Source organism: Camelus ferus, chromosome 10, assembly GCF_009834535.1.
Source record: "Camelus ferus isolate YT-003-E chromosome 10, BCGSAC_Cfer_1.0, whole genome shotgun sequence".
NCBI lineage: Eukaryota > Metazoa > Chordata > Mammalia > Artiodactyla > Camelidae > Camelus > Camelus ferus.
The window spans coordinates 69594592-69616812 of NC_045705.1; the positions used below are offsets into that span (position 1 = coordinate 69594592).

At 59.8% G+C, this 22221-nt stretch overlaps 1 protein-coding gene across 1 annotated transcript in view; it reads right to left on the minus strand.

Moving 5' to 3' along the window:
* SHANK2 (SH3 and multiple ankyrin repeat domains 2) overlaps window positions 1-22221 on the minus strand; it is a 499586-nt gene that overhangs the window by 370276 nt on the left and 107089 nt on the right. Inside the window, 4 exon segments of the mRNA XM_032490098.1 lie at window positions 1026-1070; window positions 1072-1143; window positions 11679-11846; window positions 12842-12993. Of these exon segments, the coding sequence (XP_032345989.1) occupies window positions 1026-1070; window positions 1072-1143; window positions 11679-11846; window positions 12842-12993 (437 nt within the window).

A 22221-nucleotide genomic window follows, 5' to 3' on the forward strand; every position in this document is an offset into this window, starting at 1 on the left:
GATTCCTCTCCCGAGAGGTCCCTAGGGTTGTCGTTCTCAGAGACACAAAGTAGACGGTGGGGGCCGGGGCTGGGGATGGCGGGGAAGGACTGAGTGTGCAGTGGGGACAGAGTGTCAGTCTGGGAAGATGGAAAGCTCTGGAGATGGATGGTGACAGTGGTCATACAACGTGAATGCACTTAATATCACTGAACGGCATACTTAAAATTAGCTAGATGGGCAAGTTTTGGTTATGTTTTATATGTGTTTTCACAATTAAAACGAGAAAGCCTGCTGGGGACGTGTTTGTACGTGCAGTGGCCCCATCGAGGTCTGGCGGGGTGCCATCATGGTATCCGGGGCTCTGTCAGCTGCACCCCTCCCCACCCAGGACCCGCCGAGGGGTATGCGTAACACTGTACTGCAGAGTCTGCACCCTCAGCTCTGCGGGCTTCCTGTGCCCAGCCCCGACACGTCCCGGGACCGCACCTCTCACCTCCCGACTCCACTTCCTCTTCTGCAACAGGAATAACCATTCTCAAAGAAGCAGGTGAGACCTACCCCACCCCATGCCCCAAATGCTTGCATCTCCCCAGATTCCTGTGCTGAAGCCCTAAGCCCCAACGTGACTGCACTGGGAGCTGGGCCTTCAGGAGGCAGTTAGGTTAAGTGAGGTCGTGAGGGAGGGGCCCTGATCTGATGGGATTAGTGGCCTGTGAGAGGAGACACCAGAGCTCTTTCTCTCCACCGCATGGGGGCACAGGGGGAAGGCAGCCGGCTGCAAACCGGGAAGAGAGACTGGAATTCTGCAGGGACCAGGCAGGCCGGCACCCCGACCTCAGGCTCCTGGCCCCCAGGACTGCGAGAAAGCCACGTCTGCTGTTTGAGCCGCCCCACCTGCGGGGCTGCGCGAGGCCGCCGGAGCGGACGCGGACGCGGACGCGGACGCGGACGCAGACTGCTGCCCCTGCAAAGAGCACAGCGCGACCCCGGTCCTGGCGTCGGCGCGCTGGGGGCGGGCGTGGGGCGCGACCCGGCTCACTGACCTGGTTGTAGAGGGCGCAGATGTGCAGCGCGGTGTTCCCCGAGGCAGTTCTGCGCCCCCATGTCAGCCCCGTAGAAGAGCAGGTGCTCCAGGTGCTGCACGTGCCCGTACCTGCAGGCCTGAAACGAGAGTCCACGCTGTGAGGCTGGACGCCGCCCGGGACGCCCCAAGCCCCAGGCGCGCAGCCGCCTCCCCCGGAACCGAACCGTGTGGTCAACACGGCCCGACCCCTGCCCCCACTCTAGACAGGCCTCGCACGTCAGCATCCCTGGGTGGGGATCAGACGGAGCCAGTGATGGGTCTGAGGACTGTGTTCAGCTCTTTGACGGGGGTTCTGCAAGGTGGTCCCCGCAGCACCCAGCTCCTCCCATTCAGAACCATGGGACAGGAAGCCCAGAGAGACCCACTGGCGTGTCTTCGCCTCCGGCCTCAGGAAACCAGCCCCAGCAAGTGTAATCCAGGATGCTCCATCTCTGGCCTTGCTTACCCAAGCTCCCCGCCCTGGGAGGAGGCGTGAAAGCAGCCCGGAGAGGTGCAGGCACCCGGCTGTGTCCTGGGCAGAGACCCTGCCTGCCCTCCTCCGGGCAAGGGGCATCCGGTTACTGCTTTCAAACTGTAACCCACCCGGAAGAGAGCACGGGGCGGGAGCAGCCCCACATTGTGATTTACCCTTTCCTGGGCCCTTCTAAGGGGTGATGTGTGATTTGTGAGCCAACAAGGCTCTGGGGTCAATTGGATCAGGCCCCCTTTTCCCTGAACCTCACTCTGAGCCTGTGTCTTCATGTGTAAACAGAAACCCTATTCCTCACGGGGTTCTCACGAGAGTCACGTGCATAAGGGACCTGAAAGGACCCCCCAGTGCTGCTCACAGGGAGCCGGGCGGCCCTGCACTGTGACCGGGCACTGCTGTCCCACTCAGGCAGAGGGTCCACCAGACACTGCTCGATGCTGGGGCAACCCTTGACCCGGGCAGCAAGTCTTAGCCAGCAGACCCACCCCATCCACCGCCACCTCCCAGACACCCAGCGACAGGCAGCGCGAGGGCGTGAGACCCGCCATCCCGGGGACGGGGCAACAACCTGGATGGGGAGATGTGAAAGGCAAGGAAACGGGGGTCCTGACCCCACACGGCTCACAGGGAGGGCGGGGAGGCACCCAGTGGGGAAGAAACAGTGGCCACACGGGGACAGGCAGCGGTGGGGGGTCGGGGCCGGGCTGCACAGTAACCAGAGGAAGGGGTGCTCATTAACCCTGCCTTTCTGATCACTGAGGCAGATCGAGGGAACTTGACCTCTGCCCAGTCCACGAGAAGCAGCTACACCTCGCCAATTAACACTGAGGACGGATGACAGGCAAGATATGGGAACCATACACTGGATGAGCTTAAAAAAAACAAAACCCCGAGTAACTCACAACCTCTGTGCCTCCCATAAAATCATCTCCTCCGTTTATAGAGCAGATCGTCACCATAGATACAGTGCTTTTACCTGCCCGCCCCCTCACCCCCTTCTTGGGACAAGAGCACCTGCATCTTCCTTCAGGGGCCACCCGAACCCGCTCCCAGAGGCCCGGGGGGCCGGCCGTGCCCCCGCAGCCGGCACAGAACGTTCTACTCCTGACAGACTGGGCTGCGGATGCCCATGCGGCCCTCGGGGCCCTTGACGACTGAGGCCGGAACATTTGCTGCAACGACTGAGAAAGTGGAATTCTCTTTCCCCCAGGATGGCCGGCAAAGAAGCCACAGGAGCCCAGAGCCGCTGGGCCACCAACACAGGGGAACAGAGGCGAGGGAGTCACAGGAAGGAGAGAAAACAAGACACACACCCCCCCCCACCCCCCACCCCAAGGTGACGCCGCGTGAACCCCTTCAGCCACGACCACGCCTGGACTCCTTAGGACACAGTGTAGGCATAATTTTCATTCTCCCCTTAAACCAGTCTGAACTGGGATTTTTGTTCCTTCAATTTCAGGAGCCCAGCTCACCAGCTCCCGCCAAAGGGCCTCCAGGAGGCAGGACTGTGCCGCGGCGCAGCCGAGACACCCTGTCGTCAGCACGGAGGGGGCCGTGTGAGTGTGAGGACACTGAGCAACCAGCCTGGGCTCCTCGCCCGCCCTCCCTCAGTTAACCTGAAATCGCGAGGCTTTGCGTCACACCCTCGGGATGGCGCCACCCTCTTCTTACCAAGAGCCACAACAGGCTCAGTGCTAAGAAGGAAAACAGAGCTGTTAACTCTGAGCAGACTGCCAGGGAAAGACCCCCGAGGGCCTCCTTCCCGCTCCAGTCTTCTCTCTCCCAGCCCGTTGTTTTAAAACAAACAAAGCCAAACGAATTCAGACAAACACTGAAACAAAAATAAAACCTCCCCTAGCCCCACAGTGGTGCAGTGTGCCATTCACTCTTCTAAAGGATCCTCTTTGCTAGTCTCCTCTTTTGAACCACGGTTGTTACCTGACAGGAGCTGTGCTTGCTGGCGCGGCAGCCTGGTGGGCGAGGAGGGGTGAGGGGGCCCGAGGGAGGTGGCGGCCAGACGGGCCAGCAGCCGGGCTGCGTGCAGCGGGCTGAGCAACAGGCCCGTAGAGGAGGAGCAGGGAGCAGGCTTCCCACTGGTGGAGAAGGGAGCCACCAACGACGTGCAGGAGAAAACCAGAATGAACTCTGGGGACGGTGCCAGTAAGAGCACATGGTTTCCAACACAGAGAGAAGCAAAGACGAAAATGTGCAGACCCACGTGGACACAGGTCCCCAGCTCCCGCGCCTGAGACGGCCTGGGGTCAGCAGCAGCCCGGGAGTGGCGAGCACGCTCAACGCCCGGGCCTTGGGTCCTAAACCCCGCTCTGTGCTCCGAGAGACCAGGTCTCCTCAGGGAAATGGCCGACTCCAGCGCCGAGGCGGAAAAAGAACAAGATGAGCTTGGCACACCTTGCTGAGCGAGAAGCAAAGACGTGCTCAAGAAAGGATGGGGTCAGGGCCAAAGGACAAACAGGCCATGCTGAAGGGGCGCCCACGGGCCCCAAGAGGGACAACACTAACAGATCGTCGACCCGTTGAATGAACAGAAATCCACGAAACCGCATCGCTGTAAACAAGGGGACAGACAGACAAGAAGAGAGAGCTCTTCCTGGTAGCAGGCAGCCAACTAATTAGTGCGAGACAAGGACGGGGCGGAAAATCTCCATTTAGCAATTAATTGCCTAATTCAGGCAGGAAACTCCAGCGGACGCCGACGCCACCAGGAGAGAGAAGGGTGAGAAGAGGGGTTTTCCCAAACAGTGTGAAGACCCCAGAAAACACCAACCAGAAAGGGAAGCAGGAGCTGCAGTGGAGGCCCCGCCAAGTCCGCCCAAGCTGGTGGTCAGAGCGAACGTCGCCAGTGACAGCAAACGGCCACCACGCACCACCCGGGGGGACGCACTGCCGGAAACGCGCGTCCCTTCCCCGGCGCTCCCGCGGGAACGCGCGTCCCGCTTGTCATCGTGAGGGAGCAGCGAGCAAACCCAGTCTGGGGGACAGCCTCCCGCAGGACCAGCCCCGCCGCCTTCAACACAGTCCCTGAGAGAATCGAGGGAAGACGGATGACGTCTCCCAGGCGGAAGGGCTCACGCAGGGTCCCGGACTGGCCGCTACGACCATGAGGGCGATTACTGGGACAAGGGGAAAGACTCAGATGTGGCCTCTGGGTGAAGGGTATGTGGGAGTTCTCTGTCCTGTTCCCGCAACTCCTCTGTAAGCCTGAAATTGAAATAATAGTCACTCACAATTAAAAAAAAAAAAAAGAAATTAGTACTTGCTTAACACAAAGACCTCAAAGCTTACCAAAGTAAGAACCTGTCCTCCCCCAAGATAAGCCGTGCTAACCCCCGTCCTTTTTTCTTTTAAGAGGTGTTGTGCTTTCTGGCCCTTGAGAGACAGATTAAAAGGACTGACAGCGCCAGAGAGTAACCAGAATGGAAAACAAAACAGCATGCCTCAAACTCGCTTAGCCATTCTGTCTGAGATGCCTTCTGGAAAACGCACGTCTCCTGCCTGCAAATCTCCGGGCACGTGCACTTGGAGGCGGTGCCCCACGAGATCTGGGATTCACCCCAGCTATGCTGGGTGTCCCCCGTCACAGGCCAAACACGTAATTTGCGTAAATTAGGGACAAGGGTGCTCCTTCCTTCAAGCGCTTCACTGCCACCTGCTGGACACCTGTTGTGATGACCCTTCAAGCCTGAATTTACAGCAAATGAAACAACGCCCCCTGGGGTTGTGCAACTCAACTGGAGCAATGCGAAGTTCACTGCGTTGCAAATGTTTCTGCTTGGTTCGGTGCCACAAGCAAAATTATCTAAGTCCCCACCACACAGGCATTTCTCCTACAACATGTGCTTTGCAACGTGAGCTGGAGATCGCACAGCTGAACAGTAAGACTACAACGGTCGTCACCCCAGCTTAGGCACCGGAAGGCCCCTCACCCAGACACACGAAACACTCCATGCCCCGCGGAGCCACTGGCTGCTCTGTGGCCCTGCGTTCCCGGGTCTTCAATGGCTGGCGGTGGTCATGCTGGCGGCCCCACGGGGAGTCAGGGGACTGGGCCATGAGTGTACGGACTGCAGCGCAAACCACAAAAAGTGGGTAGTTCTGCTCTGATCAGTGTTGTGGCCTGAGCTCTGTTCCCCAAATTCGTATGTTGAAACCCTAAGCCCCAGCACCTCAGAACGTGACTGCATTTGGAGATGGGGGTCTTTAAAGAGGAGATTAAGGTAAAATGAGGTTACTAGGGTGGGCCTGAATCCTACATGATGAGTGTCCATATAAGAGGAGATCAGGACACAGACACACACAGAGGGACACCACGTGAAGACCCAGGGAGAAGACGGCCATCTCTACGCCGAGAGAGGCCCCAGGAGGAGCCGGCCCCGCCCACCCCTGGGCCTCGGACTCCCGCCACCCCCAGGACTGTTGTCTGAGCTGCCTGGGCTGCGGGACTTTGTTACCACAGCCTTTAATAAACCAATACAATCAGTTCAGGTCAACTACTTTGTGAGGTTCAGGCTGAAAAGTGACATAAGAGACGTGATGCTTAGAATTCCAAAAGGAAAGGTCCCAGTATTTTGACGTCTAAGGGGATGCCCCCCAGCTTTCCCCATGGACCCCACTGCTTTAAAATGTGATTTCTGGATACAAGAGGTCCCTGAAGACTCAGCTTAAGCCACTACAGCAGAACACGGGCTCTGACTGAGGCGAGGAGGTGTATCCTCCACCTTGGTCCCGGGGCCATCACCGACGCCCTCTCCCCGTGGCGTCTCCTCTGCCCTCAGCCCCAGGAGTCGGGGCTGACTGTGAAGACGGTGGCTCGGTGGTCCTCAGTCCCCCTGGAGGCCCACCGTGAAATGCGACCTTGCTGACTTCTCCAGAGGGAACGTTCCTCATCTGGGCAGCGTGGGGCCTCAGGTGCAGATCTGACCCCCAGGTCAGTACAGAGCAGACCCCCAGCTGCATGGCTCAGCTCTCCCCGCAGGGCCCCAGGGGCTCAGTGGCTTGAGATGTGGGCTGGGAGCAAAGGATTGGGTCTGGAGTAACAGCACGGGCCAGGGAGGGGCCCCCAGGCTCTGGTCCTTCCACCTGGCAGCCGGGGGATCCAGGCTCTCAGATCCAGGGGTCCTCATCTGCAAAGATGCAGGTAACAGCTGCGTGCTGTGTCCACAGTGAGGCCCCCACACTGATGGCCGTGAACTGGGCCACACTAACCCTCCGTAGGCATTGTGGGAACGCCATCTCCAGGCCCATTCATGATGCCTCCACCCCAGGAGGCCAGTGGCGCTGTTCCCTGACCTGAGGCTACATCTGCCCATCACTGTGGCCTGAATGAGATGCCCGCTCTTGTTAGGACTGGCCACTCCCGGTGGGGGCCGTCGGAGCTCTCAGGGGCTCTCTGCCCAAGCCTGTGCTCCCGTTGGTCCCAGCTTCCGTGGATGCGGTGTGCACCCCAGCTGTCAGCACCCCAGCACACTAGGAAAACCCTAAGGTAAAGGAAGAAGACCAGAGTCCATACTGGTGATGCCATGCCTTCTGGAGGTCAACCCACCCAGCCAACATGTACGCAGGGGCGTGGAGGGTGCTCAGATGCACAGCCCTGCCCTCGAAGGGCTGCGGGTACCCCTGGGAGACGGTAACACACACAGCACCCACACAGACTGGGAGCCACACCGTGCTGTGAGCGCCATCAGCAGACCTCCCGGGGGCCTGCCCCCTTACCGTGGGGTGAGGGAAAGCACCAAGGGCCTGGAGCCCAGGGCTGAGGGTAAACGGGGGTGGGAGGGGGTGGATGGGGGTGGGGGGTGAGCCCAGTGAGAAGAGGGAGGGAGGAGAGGAGCAGTAACCAAAGACTGCAATTTCCTTAGGGTTAAAACCCCGCATTAGAAAACAGTAAGCAATAAACAGCAACCACAACAAAATTAAGATCAAACGATAAAACGTCCTTTAAAAATTGTTGCAGAAATCAAATGAGATCTGCATGAAGGCCTGAGAGCAAACTGGTTAAGTGCTCTGACTGTCAAGTACCATTTCTTAGAGACAAAACCAGACACTCCCCATGATGACGACAGCAGGGGCGTGGCCAGATGGTGGTGATGGGGTGTGGCCAGGGGATGAGAGGAGGGCGTGGCCTGATGGTGATGGGGTGTGGCCAGGGGATGAGAGGAGGGAATGGCAAGATGATGACAATGATGATGATGGTGGGGGCGTGGCCAGCACTTACTGAGCACTAACTAGATGCCAGGCACTGTAGTGTGTCATTTAACTGTCACAAGAGCTTTATGAGTTATAGCTCAGCCAACTTTAGACATTAGCAAATAAGCTCAGAGAGGGTAAGTCACTAGCTCAGGTGACCCAGGTCATGCTGAGGGGGCTGTCTGCAATCCCAGTCTGTGTAATACTCAGCCAAGTATATCCTACTGACAATGCAAGAAGGAAATCTCACTTATCTTCTAAAACAGAATCAGACAAAATCTCGGAGGGAGGGAGAGAGCGAGACGCCCCACGTGGGCCAGTCACGTGGGCACAGCTGTGCATGAAGGCGTGTGGAAACACCAGACCGGCTCCTCTGCCAAGCAGCTGTCCTCTCACTGGGGACGGCCATCCCCCCAGGGCCTTGCCTTGACCTCACCAGTAACATATCCTCGAGTCCCGAGACAGCCAAGCCCACGCACCCTGAGGTCGGAGCAGGGGTGCCAGGCGCTGCGCAGGTGGGTGTAAATGCTCAACAGCTAGACTGCAGGGTGAATCTCCCTGGCCTGATGCCCACGTTCCCGGGCTGCGGGGGTGCATCTGGGTGGTTTTTACTTCTTTCTTGATGCTTCCTCATATTTTCAAAGAACTGTATGTTGAGCAGGTGTTTCTTTTGTAATTAAAAAAATTTAGGGTAACATGAATAACAAGTTTAAAGATCCTTTGCAGACAGCAGTTCTAAAGAGCGCTCTCCCAATATCAGCCTGCAGGGGGCGCACATCCCAGTCGCAGGGCCTGGGGGCCGAGTCTTGCTCCTTCCGGATGAAACCCTGGGTGCCCAGCACCACCCGGGGCAGCCAACCAAGCGGCCTGCAACACCTGCGAGCAGGCCGGCTGCGGGCAACTTGACCCCTGGAAGGATGGGCGCCGGCCGGCTGGGCAGGAGCTGCCGGGTGCCACACAGAGGGGCGTAGACCCCAGAATTCCGAGGTGCTTCCCCAAGAGGGCCGGGCCAGAGTCGGCCCAGCTGGGTGATGCAAACCCGCCTGCCCTCCATTTCCTTCCGCCACAAATGCGTGTCGTTAGACGGGTGGCTTCTGTCTGAAAGCCCTGGAGGCCAGACCAAGAGCCAGGCTTCAGGCGGGACCCGCGCTGGGAGCGAGCCCGGCCCGGGCAACCACCAGCCTGTGGCCTTGGGCGACCACCCCTGTGTCTGGGCCCCGCTAACTCGGAGACCAGCAGTGTCAGCCAGGGTTGCTGCAGGAGTGTGAAAGGATGGCGAGGACAGCGTTTGCTCAGTGAATGTGAGCCCTGACGGAGGACGACCACCTGGGGAGGGCAGCTGTGTCCGGACCCTCGCTAAGCATCCCCTCCTGCGGTCACAGTGGCCACAGGTGAAGACCGCAGGCTCCCCCAGTGGCTTGGTTGCCAGCGGCTTCAGCAGGACTTGCGTGAAAAAGAAGCCGGCCACTAGAGGGCGATGCACGGCCCCGACGGTGATGCAGGGAATGGATGCACCGAGAGTTACTGCCTCTGAGCTCCAAATGCAGTGCCGGGCTGGGTGCGGGGGACCCTGGACGTTGGTGGCTTTGCTGCTGGACGCTGGGAATCCACACGGGGTCTCGGGGGCCAAAACCACGGCAGGGAGCCAGCTCTGCAGAAAGCGACCCTCCATGCCCCCAACACTCACCTGTCACCCCCATCTCTGGGTGGTGCTCCCAGGAGCCAGGTGAGGCAGCCACGACGGCCACCTGCATTAGAAGGGGGGTGGGACTCCAGCGTGGGGCCACCCCAGTGAGAAGTGGGGTGAGATGTTTGCCTGGTTGGGAAGGGAGGAGAGAACGGAGCCTAGGGGCTCCCCGAGGTCGGGACACGGGAGCTACCCCGTGGAGACACGCCGCTGGACTCGGGGCTGAGCTCACTCTTTTCTTGTGTCTGTTTCTGCTGCTCCGGCATCTGGGGTCTCGGTGGCACAGGAGGGACAGGCTGCCCTGCCAGGGAGTCAATTCCTAGAGAAAAGGACTCCGCCTAGAGCACAGCTCTCAGATCCACACCAACCATGCAGTCCTTGCGGCCCCTGCACTCTCGGCTCTCACACTCAGGGCCCCTCACGCTGTCCAAACCCCACCCCGGGCAGCCCCTGGGCCCCAGGGATGCTGAGGTCACAGTCTGCTGGTCCTGCCAGCCTGTTCCCCACCTCGGAAACCACAGTAAAGACCCCTGCCCCAACACCGTCCTCTGCCTTCCCCGCAGTGGCCTCCTCCTGGGTCTGTGAGTAACACGCCACCTCTGCACAGGCAGCCGTCTCCTGCTGGGTTGGCCCCACCAGGCCTGAACAGTAGCAAAACCTACATTTTAACGGAGGGGCTTGAGAGAGGATGCCCGGCAGGTGGAAATACAGCGTCCCTCACGATTCTTCCGAAATGTGCTGATAAAACTCCCATCTAGGGCCAGGGAAGGTCTGACGTCTGTCCATGACCAGGGGCTCCGTCCCCGAGCCCGGCATGGTCCAGGCCCCGCCGTCCTGGGGACTCAGGCACGGTCCCAAAGCCGTGACTGCCCAGGTCACCCCCAGCAACACCTCTCCCCGTGTCCCTGTCAAATTCCGCATTTAAGGCCATTTTAACCTGAATTCACATTATTGGAGTTCAAAAAGAAAACTGCAGAACAGCAAAAGTAATGACGTTTAAAGGACGGACAAATCTAGAGAAAAAACACCACCGGCGTTTCACACGGGCCGGCCCGCTCCCAGGCTGCACACACACCTGGCCCCGTCGCGTCCGGAGCTCGGGGTCGAGGGAAACCTGGACTAAACGTCTCTGCTCCGTGGACACTCCTTCCCCAGGGACGGGGGCACAGCTCTCAGACATGTCGGTAGCTGGAACACCGGACGTGGAGCTGGCCTTGCCTGGCTCTTCCTCTGGACGGGCCCCGGGGACACCCTGCTGGTCCCTGGCTTCTGAGACTCACAGCTCGGCCTCAGGCCCTGGGTCAGCAGCTGTGACGCAGGCCCTGAGGGCGCTGCTCCCCTGAGGGCCCGCCCAGGGCATGGCCTCGGGGCCCCTGGGAATAGCTTCACAGAGGTCCCCCCCTCCACCCCGACACACACACCCTGCTCATACCACAGGCAGGAACTGGACGCTTCTCCAGGCTGCGGGGACTCTGAACCAGAACCGAGCACGAGAAGGCTGGGCGGGGGGGGGGTTCCACCTGCTGCCGCACCTGGGCAACCCCCACCCTCCGACCACAGACCCTGCTCAGACGGGCAGGTGTGTAGGCTCACGGCAGTGGAGGGAAACGGACGGGTCACGGCCACATAAAGGGCGAGCAGGAGAACCATCGCAGCCGCCTCCTGGTCCGGCCTCTGCCCTTGACCCCTTGGACGGATACGCCCCCTGCTCTCCCAAAGCCACCGTCCACCCTCCTCTGCCCGCAGACCCTGACGTCCGCGCCTGCAGCACCGGGCTTCCTGGTTGGCCGGCTCTGCCGGGGCTCAGCCAAAGGGAAGGCGGGAGAACGGAGAAGCCAGGGCACTTCTTCCCCGTGTCGCAGTCCCTGCACCACACGGCTCCCCCGGGGCTCCCTCCTCCTCACACACCTCCCCCTGGGCTCCCTCTGCCTCACTCGCTCTCCCTGCTTCCAGGAATACAATCCTCTCTTGCCCTTGGTCCATTAAAGACGCTCCCTCTGAGCCACCAGGTGGATTCTGTTTCTGCCAGGACTGCAGCCGACCTGCCCCCAGCCCCACCGCTGCAGGTGGGGTTTGGAAACATGCGCCTTGTGCACAGAAGTCAAGCCCTGTGCTAGGTCCCCTGTGCTCACAAAGCCCCCGGTCCCATGCTCTACCGGGGCAGCTGGGACAGCGGGCCCCCGAGTGCCCTCGGCTCCCAGGGAGGGGCGCTCGGCCAGCGGGGTGGCGGGTGAGGGGTGAGCCCCGCGCACCTGGTGGATCTCGTGCCAGCCGTTCTCGTCCTTGCAGCTCACGGCCGCGTGCTCGTGGAGGAGCAGCTCGCAGCAGCAGGGGTCGCCCCCGACGATCGCGGTGTGATACAGCGGTGTGAGGCCGTAGCTGTCCTTGTAATCCGGGGACGCGCCAAGCTCCAACAGGGTCTGAAAAACGCCGAACGCTGCAGTCGCGTGTCTCACGGCCCCTTTCTCAGGACTGAATCAATCAAGAAGAGGGCCACGCGCCCCCAGACCACGGGCACCCAAGCCCTCAGTTCCCATGCTTGGCTGGCCTCTCAAGATTAAGGAGGTCCTGACTTCAGACATTGAAGTTTCTGGCCCTGAAATGGCACCCGGTCCCAGGCATGCAGCACACGCTTACACGTCCGGGAGACGTGGAGACGCTGGGCACACGTGCCCTCGGGCACCAGGGAGACCTGCCCTGTCCGGCTGATGCCCTGTGTACCAGCGGAGAGCAACATGGGGACAGAGACATTTGGATGGAAAAGGTGTACTATTTAACCCAAAAGTGCAGCGTAAACCATCTCAGTGTGCATCCTGGAGGTGCTGAAATAAGAAAGCGTCGCCATGAACTCTTGATTTCCCAGGAAGCCAGGTGATGAGCGCAGCCGCTGTGAAGCTAAGGAGTCCATGACGTTACAGTAAAGCACCGTGTTGGGGGTCAGCCCGCAGCACTGGGTCCCCTCCCCGCCTCTCCCCGACGGAGCGGGCTTGGGCACGTGCCCCGCTGCCTGGTGCACCACAGGCAGAGCCCGGGCAGGTGAGGATGCTCAAATCACAGCGTGGGGAGGGGGACGGAGGTGAGGTCCACCCCCCACAATCGGCTTCTGATGCCGGGGGCAGCGGCTGCAGTGAGGTGTGGGCTGGGTTGGCAGCCTCCTCCTTGGAGGGGGGCGGGTTTCAGCTGAAAACACGCACCCTGTGGCTGGAACAGAGGAGAAAGGTGACTTTCTGTGAACAGTAGATCCTAAAAGCCACGTCACCAAGGAGGGAGGTGGGGAGCCAGGCCACTCTTGCGAACACCACTCTAACATGATCCGGCATCACCTCGGGGGCCGCTGTGGGAGGGGAAGGGGGATGGGGCAGGCGCCGGGATCGGATGAGGGGGCGTCCCCGGGGAAGACAGGACCCACGCGTACCTTCAGGGCCGGCAGGTTCCTGGTGCGGGCGGCTTTGTGCAGGGCCGTCATCCCATCCTTGGCACGGAAGTCCAGGTGGGCCCCGCCGTTTCTCAGGGCTTTGATCACCTCCCCGGGGTCGTCCAGCTGTGCGGCTAAGGTCAGCGGAGTCTCTAGGGGCCCAAACCCATGCATGTCAGAGCCAGCACGTGGGCGAGAGCAGCCACACCCCTCACTCCCTCACCAAGTCCAAAGGGCTAAAAGCGAGTTTGAGGAATGGACCCCCAGGTATTACGGCTCCCACCCACCTGCTGACGCCAGGGCAGCCAGCGTGGCTCCGACGACCCTCAGGACAATGACTGTGACTCTTGGGGTCACGTGCAAATCAAAAGGGGGACGGAGGCAGGGCTCAACACCACTGACTAGGGGGCTCTGAAAAGCTGCCCCTGCGGCCTTTGCCTCGAGGACGCAGAATCCTGCAGCCCCAGCAGACGCCCCGGCACGGGGAGCAGTCGGTCAGGGCTGCAGCCTAAGATGCGAAAGGCAGGCGTCCACCTCTTCATCTCAATTATGTGATATCTACTGGCATCTTAGTAAGATACCAAGGTCTGAGCAGCAGGGAAACAAACATAACACAGAGTCGTGCCCCGCCCACAGAGGACTCCCTCTGGGCGAACAGAGACCCGGACAGTCATCACGAAGGGACCGGACCAGCACAACGCACGAGGTGGGGCGGAAGCCCCAGGGACGGATGGCTGCCGCCAGCCTCCGTGGGGAGCAGGGTTGGGAAGGGGCCCCGCACCCCGCGCAGACGGCCCTGGACCAGCCTGCAGGTGCGGCAGCTTCGACCTCCGCATCAGACTTCTCTCCTTACCCGCAGTCTCTCTCGCACGCCGCCATCACCGGCGGAGCAGAGCGCGTTACTTTGATGTGGTTAATTTGAGAGGCTCTTAAATTACAGAAAAGGGCAAAGAGGGATGTGACAGCGGCAGGTTCCCGCGACCCAGAAACACGAACAGTGAATAGCAAGTCATTCTGTCTTCAGGTGCGTTTCGCGAGTAAGAGAGCCGAGGCTTCTCACGTGGGGCTGAGCCCCTTCTGACGCCCATCGCGGCCACGCCACCCTCCATCCCCAGGAAAGGCAACTCGTCACAAATTTACATTGACCCCTCCCATCGACTTAGGGCCCCCACGTCCTGGTCTAGGAGCAGGCACCGTCCTGACTGCTTTCTAGACTCACCGTTGGGACCCCTCTGTGCCTTGGTTTTTCACGGTGAGACGCGTGGGCTTAACCCACCCCGTGTAACTAGTCTGCAGTCTGCAGTGGGTAGACATGCCCCGGCGTGTGTGTGACCCCCGGCTTACACGTCCGCTCCCCAGGGGAACGGTCCAATGTTCACGAGTGCCACTGACATCCCTGCTGTATGCCTACCAGAGGGACCCTCTCGTGCAAGGGCTTTTTCTTTTTTTTCGAAGAGTTTTCTGGGACAATGAAGGGACTATGGTGACAGGGGTTGGGGAGGACATTTCCAACACAGACAACATCAGCAAGGCAAGGAAAGGGGGACACGGCAAGGGGTGTCTGAATCACGACTGCTGGGGCCACGGGCAGAGACGTGAAAAGGGGGTCAGCTGCACAGAGAGAAGCAAACTCAGAGACAGCCCCTGCCCTGCGGAGAGAGGGGAAGTTTGGGGCCTCAGCGCCTCACCCCAGCAGCCTGTGGGGGTCTGGGTTCCTTGCACGGAAAGGACAGTGCAGGAGGGCGATGGGGGAGGGGCTCTCTGAGAAGGCGGAAGGGCTGGGTAGCAGGAGCCGCCAGCATCCTCCCTCCAAAGTCACGTCTCTTACAGCAGCTCCTCTAGTCTGACGTCAGTGAACGTTAGGACTGGCTGCCTCGAGGGCAAGGTCAACCTTCAAAACGATTTGGGTTTTCCTTTTTCTTTTTTTTGCATTCTTCTTTATTGACACGTATAGTCAGTTTACAAGGCTGCGTCAATTTCTGGTGAACAGTGTAATGTTTCAGTCATACGCATACATACTTTGAATACGGTTCCCTCTGCTATATAGTAGAAACTTGTTACTTATCTATTTTATATATAGTAGCTAGAATCTGCAAATCTCAAACTCCCAATTTATCCCTCCGCACCCCCATCCCCTTTGTAATCATGAGTTTGTTTTCTATGTCTGAGTCTGTTTCTGTTTTGTAAATAAGCTCATTTATGTCTTTTTCTTTAGATTCCATATATGAGTGATATCCTATGATATTTGTGTTTCTGTTTGATTTCACTTAATATGATAATCTCTAGGTCCACCCATGTTGCTGCAAATGGCATTATTTTATTCCTTTTTATGGCTGAGTAGTATTCCATTGTATAAATATACACAACTTTATCCAGTCATCTGTTGATGGACATTTAGGTTGTTTCCATGTCTTGGCTGTTGTATATACTGCTGCTATGAACATTGGGGTGCAGGTGTCTTTTCAAATTAGAGTTCCCTCTGGATGTATGTCCAGGAGTGGGATTGCTGGGTCATATGGTAAGTCTATTTTTAAGTTTCTTAAGGAACCTCCATACTGTCCTCCACAGTGGCTGCACCAAACTACATTCCCACCAACAGCGAAGGCTGGTTCCTTGTCCAGGTTTTCTTTCTTACTCGGTGCTCTGCATTTGGCCATTGCAAAAGCAGCGGGTCCAAAGGAGAAGTTTTTGTTTAGATGGCACTATGCTCATAGCCGGTGACCTCAACATCACTTTGCAATGACAACACTGTCTCAGAGAGTGGTGGTGGCAGATGGTAAAGTTCCAAATTGCCGACCCCTCTGCTGGGCCGGGGCTGCTGGACCTCGTTGGGCACGGAAGTGGGTGCAAAGTACCAGATGCCCCGTCAGCGGCTGTGTGTCTCAGGTAGGAGACGGGACCCCCAGCCCTCAGATGACATCCGGGGACATGGAGTGACACTTCCAGCTTCTCGAGGGTTCCAGAGGCCCCCCTCAAATGACACCACAGACTTGCCACGTTCAGACCCAGCCAGGACCCACCCCGGCGAGGTCAGATGAGCCCCCAGCTTAGACCTCATGTTGGGGAAGGGGGCGTCCAGTGAGACCGCACATGGGCTGAGGGGACCATCCTAGGAGATGGTCGTCAGTCAGCTGCACACCTGTGGCCCTTACATGGCGGCACTGTCTGTACCACCAGGTAACGTGGTCACGTCTCCAACGCACCTGGGAACGGCCGTTACCTGGCACCGTCGCTCTTTGAAAATACTTCTGGTTTGGCATTTCGCAGTTTCTTTAGTTTAAAAAAACACGCAGGAACCTATACCATTAGAACCTCAAAAGAGATCCAGTCTCTACCCGTCTGAGATGGAACCTCCCCACCTGAAGGACCAGTATCCCCCCACCTGAAGGACCAGTCTCTCCCCACCTGAAGGACCAGTCTCCCCCCACCTGAAGGCCTCCCCCCACCTGAAGGACCAGCCTCCCCCCACCTGAAGGACCAGCCTCCCCCCACCTGAAGGACCAGCCTCTCCCCGCCTGAAGGACCAGCCTCTCCCCACCTGAAGGACCAGCCTCTCCCCACCTGAAGGAACAGCCTCCCCCCCACCTGAAGGACCAGCCTCCCCCCACCTGAAGGACCAGCCTCTCCCCGCCTGAAGGACCAGCCTCTCCCCACCTGAAGGACCAGCCTCTCCCCACCTGAAGGAACAGCCTCCCCCCACCTGAAGGACCAGCCTCCCCCCGCCTGAAGGACCAGCCTCTCCCCGCCTGAAGGACCAGCCTCTCCCCACCTGAAGGACCAGCCTCTCCCCACCTGAAGGACCAGCCTCCCCCCACCTGAAGGACCAGCCTCCCCCCACCTGAAGGACCAGTCTCCCCCCCCTGAAGGACCAGTCTCCCCGCCTGAAGGACCAGCCTCCCCCAACCTGAAGGACCCAGCCCTCCCCAGCCTAAGGACCAGCCTCCCCTGCCTGAAGACCAGCCTCCCCCTGCCTGAAGGACCAGCCTCCCCCACCTGAAGGACCAGCCTCTCCCCACCTGAGGACCAGCCTCCCCGCCTGAAGGACCAGCCTCCCCCCACCTGAAGGACCAGCCTCTCCCCACCTGAAGACCAGCCTCTCCCCACCTGAAGGACCCCTCCCCCACCTGAGGACCAGTCTCTCCCCGCCTGAAGGACCAGCCTCCCCCCTGAAGACCACCTCCCCCCACCTGAAGACCAGCCTCCCCCCACTGAAGACCAGCCGCCTCTCCCCACCTGAGATCCAGCCTCTCCCCACCTGAAGGACCAGCCTCCCCCCACCTGAAGGACCCTCTCCCCAACCTGAAGACCAGCCTCCCCGCCTGAAGGACCCAGCCTCCTCCCCACCGAAGGACCAGCCTCTCCCCACCTGAAGGACCAGCCTCTCCCCACCTGAAGGACCAGCCTCCCCGCCTGAAGGACCAGCCTCCCCCCGCCTGAAGGACCAGCCTCCCCCCACCTGAAGGACCAGTCTCCCCCCACCTGAAGGACCAGTCTCCCCCCACCTGAAGGACCAGCCTCCCCGCCTGAAGGACCAGCCTCCCCCCACCTGAAGGACCAGCCTCCCCCCACCTGAAGGACCAGTCTCCCCCCACCTGAAGGACCAGTCTCCCCGCCTGAAGGACCAGCCTCTCCCCACCTGAAGGACCAGCCTCCCCCCACCTGAAGGACCAGCCTCTCCCCACCTGAAGGACCAGCCTCCCCACCTGAAGGACCAGCCTCCCCCCACCTGAAGGACCAGTCTCCCCGCCTGAAGGACCAGCCTCCCCCCACCTGAAGGACCAGCCTCCCCCCACCTGAAGGACCAGCCTCTCCCCACCTGAAGGACCAGCCTCCCCCCACCTGAAGGACCAGCCTCCCCCCACCTGAAGGACCAGTCTCCCCCCACCTGAAGGACCAGTCTCCCCGCCTGAAGGACCAGCCTCCCCCTGCCTGAAGGACCAGTCTCCCCCAACCTGAAGGACCAGCCTCTCCCCGCCTGAAGGACCAGCCTCTCCCCACCTGAAGGACCAGCCTCCCCCCACCTGAAGGACCAGCCTCCCCCCACCTGAAGGACCAGCCTCCCCCCTCCTGAAGGACCAGCCTCCCCCCACCTGAAGGACCAGTCTCCCCCCCACCTGAAGGACCAGTCTCCCCGCCTGAAGGACCAGCCTCCCCCCACCTGAAGGACCAGCCTCCCCCCGCCTGAAGGACCAGCCTCCCCCCACCTGAAGGACCAGCCTCCCCCCACCTGAAGGACCAGTCTCCCCCCACCTGAAGGACCAGCCTCTCCCCGCCTGAAGGACCAGCCTCCCCCCACCTGAAGGACCAGCCTCCCCCTGCCTGAAGGACCAGCCTCCCCCCACCTGAAGGACCAGCCTCCCCCCACCTGAAGGACCAGTCTCCCCCCACCTGAAGGACCAGCCTCTCCCCGCCTGAAGGACCAGCCTCCCCCCACCTGAAGGACCAGCCTCCCCCCACCTGAAGGACCAGTCTCCCCCCACCTGAAGGACCAGCCTCTCCCCGCCTGAAGGACCAGCCTCCCCCCACCTGAAGGACCAGCCTCCCCCCACCTGAAGGACCAGTCTCCCCCCACCTGAAGGACCAGCCTCTCCCCGCCTGAAGGACCAGTCTCCCCCAACCTGAAGGACCAGCCTCTCCCCGCCTGAAGGACCAGCCTCCCCCTGCCTGAAGGACCAGCCTCTCCCCACCTGAAGGACCAGCCTCCCCCCACCTGAAGGACCAGCCTCTCCCCACCTGAAGGACCAGCCTCCCCCCACCTGAAGGACCAGTCTCCCCGCCTGAAGGACCAGCCTCCCCCCACCTGAAGGACCAGTCTCCCCGCCTGAAGGACCAGCCTCCCCCCACCTGAAGGACCAGCCTCTCCCCGCCTGAAGGACCAGCCTCCCCCCACCTGAAGGACCAGCCTCCCCCCACCTGAAGGACCAGCCTCTCCCCACCTGAAGGACCAGTCTCCCCGCCTGAAGGACCAGCCTCCCCCCACCTGAAGGACCAGTCTCCCCGCCTGAAGGACCAGCCTCCCCCAACCTGAAGGACCAGCCTCTCCCCGCCTGAAGGACCAGCCTCCCCCTGCCTGAAGGACCAGCCTCTCCCCGCCTGAAGGACCAGCCTCTCCCCACCTGAAGGACCAGCCTCCCCCCACCTGAAGGACCAGTCTCCCCGCCTGAAGGACCAGCCTCCCCCCACCTGAAGGACCAGTCTCCCCGCCTGAAGGACCAGCCTCCCCCCACCTGAAGGACCAGCCTCTCCCCGCCTGAAGGACCAGCCTCCCCCCACCTGAAGGACCAGCCTCCCCCCACCTGAAGGACCAGCCTCTCCCCACCTGAAGGACCAGTCTCCCCGCCTGAAGGACCAGCCTCCCCCCACCTGAAGGACCAGTCTCCCCGCCTGAAGACCCGCCTCCCCAACCTGAAGGACCAGCCTCTCCCCGCCTGAAGGACCAGCCTCTCCCCACCTGAAGGACCAGCCTCCCCCCCACCTGAAGGACCAGCCTCTCCCCACCTGAAGGACCAGCCTCCCAACTGAAGGACCAGCCTCCCCCCACCTGAAGGACCAGTCTCCCCACCTGAAGGACCAGCCTCCCCAAATGAAGGACCAGCCTCCCCCCACCTGAAGGACCAGTCTCCCCACCTGAAGGACCAGTCTCCCCGCCTGAAGGACCAGCCTCCCCCCACCTGAAGGACCAGCCTCTCCCCACCTGAAGGACCAGTCTCCCCAACTGAAGGACCAGCCTCCCCACCTGAAGGACCAGCCTCCCCCCTCCTGAAGGACCAGTCTCCCCTCCTGAAGACCCATCTCTCTCATCTTTTGAGACAACTTTGAAGACAGAATGCCCTCTAACCTAGAAGCGGCCTGGTGGCATTCTGGCCCCGGGAACGACCAGGATGTGCCTTGAAGGGCACCAGCAGTAAGATTTGCAGGAAGGTTTCCGGCTGTGAGAGTGGGCGGCGCTTAAAAGGACAGCAGTAGGGCGCTAGCGACCAGCTTCCAGCCTGTCCGGACGTTGGGTGAGGTCTGGTGGCAGGAGGGCAGGCGGTGGAAGTCCGTGTAGGCTCAGGACACCTGCCGACCCGGCTGCGGTGCCTGCATGTGGGAGTGCGCACCTGCCCAGGTACAGGGGCACATCCGAGGGCTGAGACGGACCTGTGGGGACCGGAGCCTGGTGAGCGCCTCCTCCAGAGACAGCACTGCCCGGCTCTGCCCTGGAAAGGCTGGGTGACCTCCAGCCGGTGTGCCAAACCCTCTGGGCCTCAGTTTCCCGACTACACAGTGGGGTAAAAGTAGGACCCGCACCTTGTGGGGTCTGTGAAGACTGAATGTGCTGGAACAGGGCCCGGCCCACAGCCATAGTTCCTCTGGGGGGTGCGGCTAGAAATGGACTTTATTTCTTCACGATGGATTTTCTTCTGTATTTTCAAAAGCCATTGCAATGACTTCATTTGAAATTTGGTAATAATAAAAGTAATTTCTAAAATGAACCATGAAGCCAATTCCTCTTCCCACCCTCCCCCGGACAGGCACAACCCCATGGGACTTTCTTTCTCCGCAAGAGACAGTTTCAAGGCACCCAGGATGCGGATCAAGTGAAGCCAGGATTCCCAGACCTACCAAGCGCTCTGCCCCATGCTGGCGACTGTTCCTGTCCCGGGGAGAACAAGGACATCTCCCTGAGCTGTTACAAGACAGACGGATACAAAGACAGGTGGATGGGAAGATGGGCAGGTGGGTGTGTGAGTGGCTGAATGGAGGGGTGGCTGGGTACATATGAGGGGGGAGGGGGGAAGGATAAGGAAAGGATGGATAGAAGGACAGACAGAGATGCACACACATGCACCGACAGTTAAAACTGAGTTGAATAAAAACAGGTGAAAAACACACTTCTTCTGTACAGCACGTGGAACTACATTCAGTATCTTGTAATAACCTTTAATGAAAAAGAATACGAAAACGAATATACGTACGTATACGCATGACGGGGACACTGTGCTGGACACCAGAAATGGACACGTTGTAACTGACTGTACTTCAATTAAATGCAAAAAAGAAAACTGAGTTGAACAGAGCAGAAGATTTACATTTGAGGTCAAGGTTGACTGAGGGGATCAAACCATGTGCCCAATTTCTCTTCGCAAATAATTCTTTTCCAATGTAAAACCCATTGCTGAATTAGTCCTAACAGAGATCACACCCACCCCGCTCCCTGAGCCTGTGTGTCTTGTGCAAAACGACCCAAGTGGGAAAAGCCTGGCCTTGGGGCCGGGAGCCACGAGTTCCAGTCTGGGCTCGGCTGTTACTTTGACAGAAGCCTTGAACCCCGCAGGGTGTGGGGTCCCAGTCTACTCTGCAAAGACTGCCCTGCTCAGCCCACGGCGAAGGTCATGGGAGGTCATGGCTTTGCACACGCCTCACCTGAGGGGACAGAGACAGTACAGGCTAGAATCACTGTGTCAGCCTGACATGGACATACACCCCCTCGGGACACCTAAGAGGGACAACACCACAGTGGAGTCCGGGCTTCCGCCTCCACTCACATCAACACAACCTCACTTGCCTCAAACAACCCATCTGATGAAAACACGCATCTCTGAGACATGACATGGCCCTTCTAAGTCAGACTGAAGTTTCGCATCCAAAACGCAGGACTCTGAACAGTGACCCAGGAAACCTTCCAGACTGGGAACTTCAGTGACAACCATTTGCGACTGTGGCTGCTAAACCCCTAGGGGAGAAGCGGCCTCCAGCCAGGGGGTCTCAAGTCCCCGCGACGCGGGCGCCTCCCCGGGGAAGGAGACCCGGGAAGCTCCTACAAGCGCAATCGGATAGTGGGGGCTGCACCCCTGCCCTTCTCTCTTCCACGTCAGCAGAAATCTGACATGTCCCCAAATGTCACGGCCTTGAAGGCAAGAATCCTATCTCCAGCACCGAGGTGGGCACATTTCTGCGACAAATCAGCGACTTCAGCCGCACCTCAAAATTCCCAACGACCAGCAAGAGGAAACGTAGGGTTCGGGGACTGCTTCCCTGTTACCTGGAACAGCGGTTCTCAGACTCGGCGTGCAGAGGAATCACCCGAAGAGCTGGTTAATGCAGAGAAGGCGGGCCACTCCCAGAACTGGTCTGACAGCACCGAAGGGCTGAGACTCTGCATCTCGGGAGGCCCGAGGGGCACACTTCGCTAGAGAACACTGCTCTCAGCAACTTGACTGCGCAGTGAAATCACGCGGCCCCACCCTCTAGACCTCAACTTAATCAGCGTGGAGCCTGACCCAACTATGAGGACTGGTACAACTCCCCAAAGCGGTTTTTAACCTGCAGCCGAGTTTGAGAACCACTGCTCTACACACTTGCTAATTCAAACCTGCTCCACGGACCAAGAGCACGGG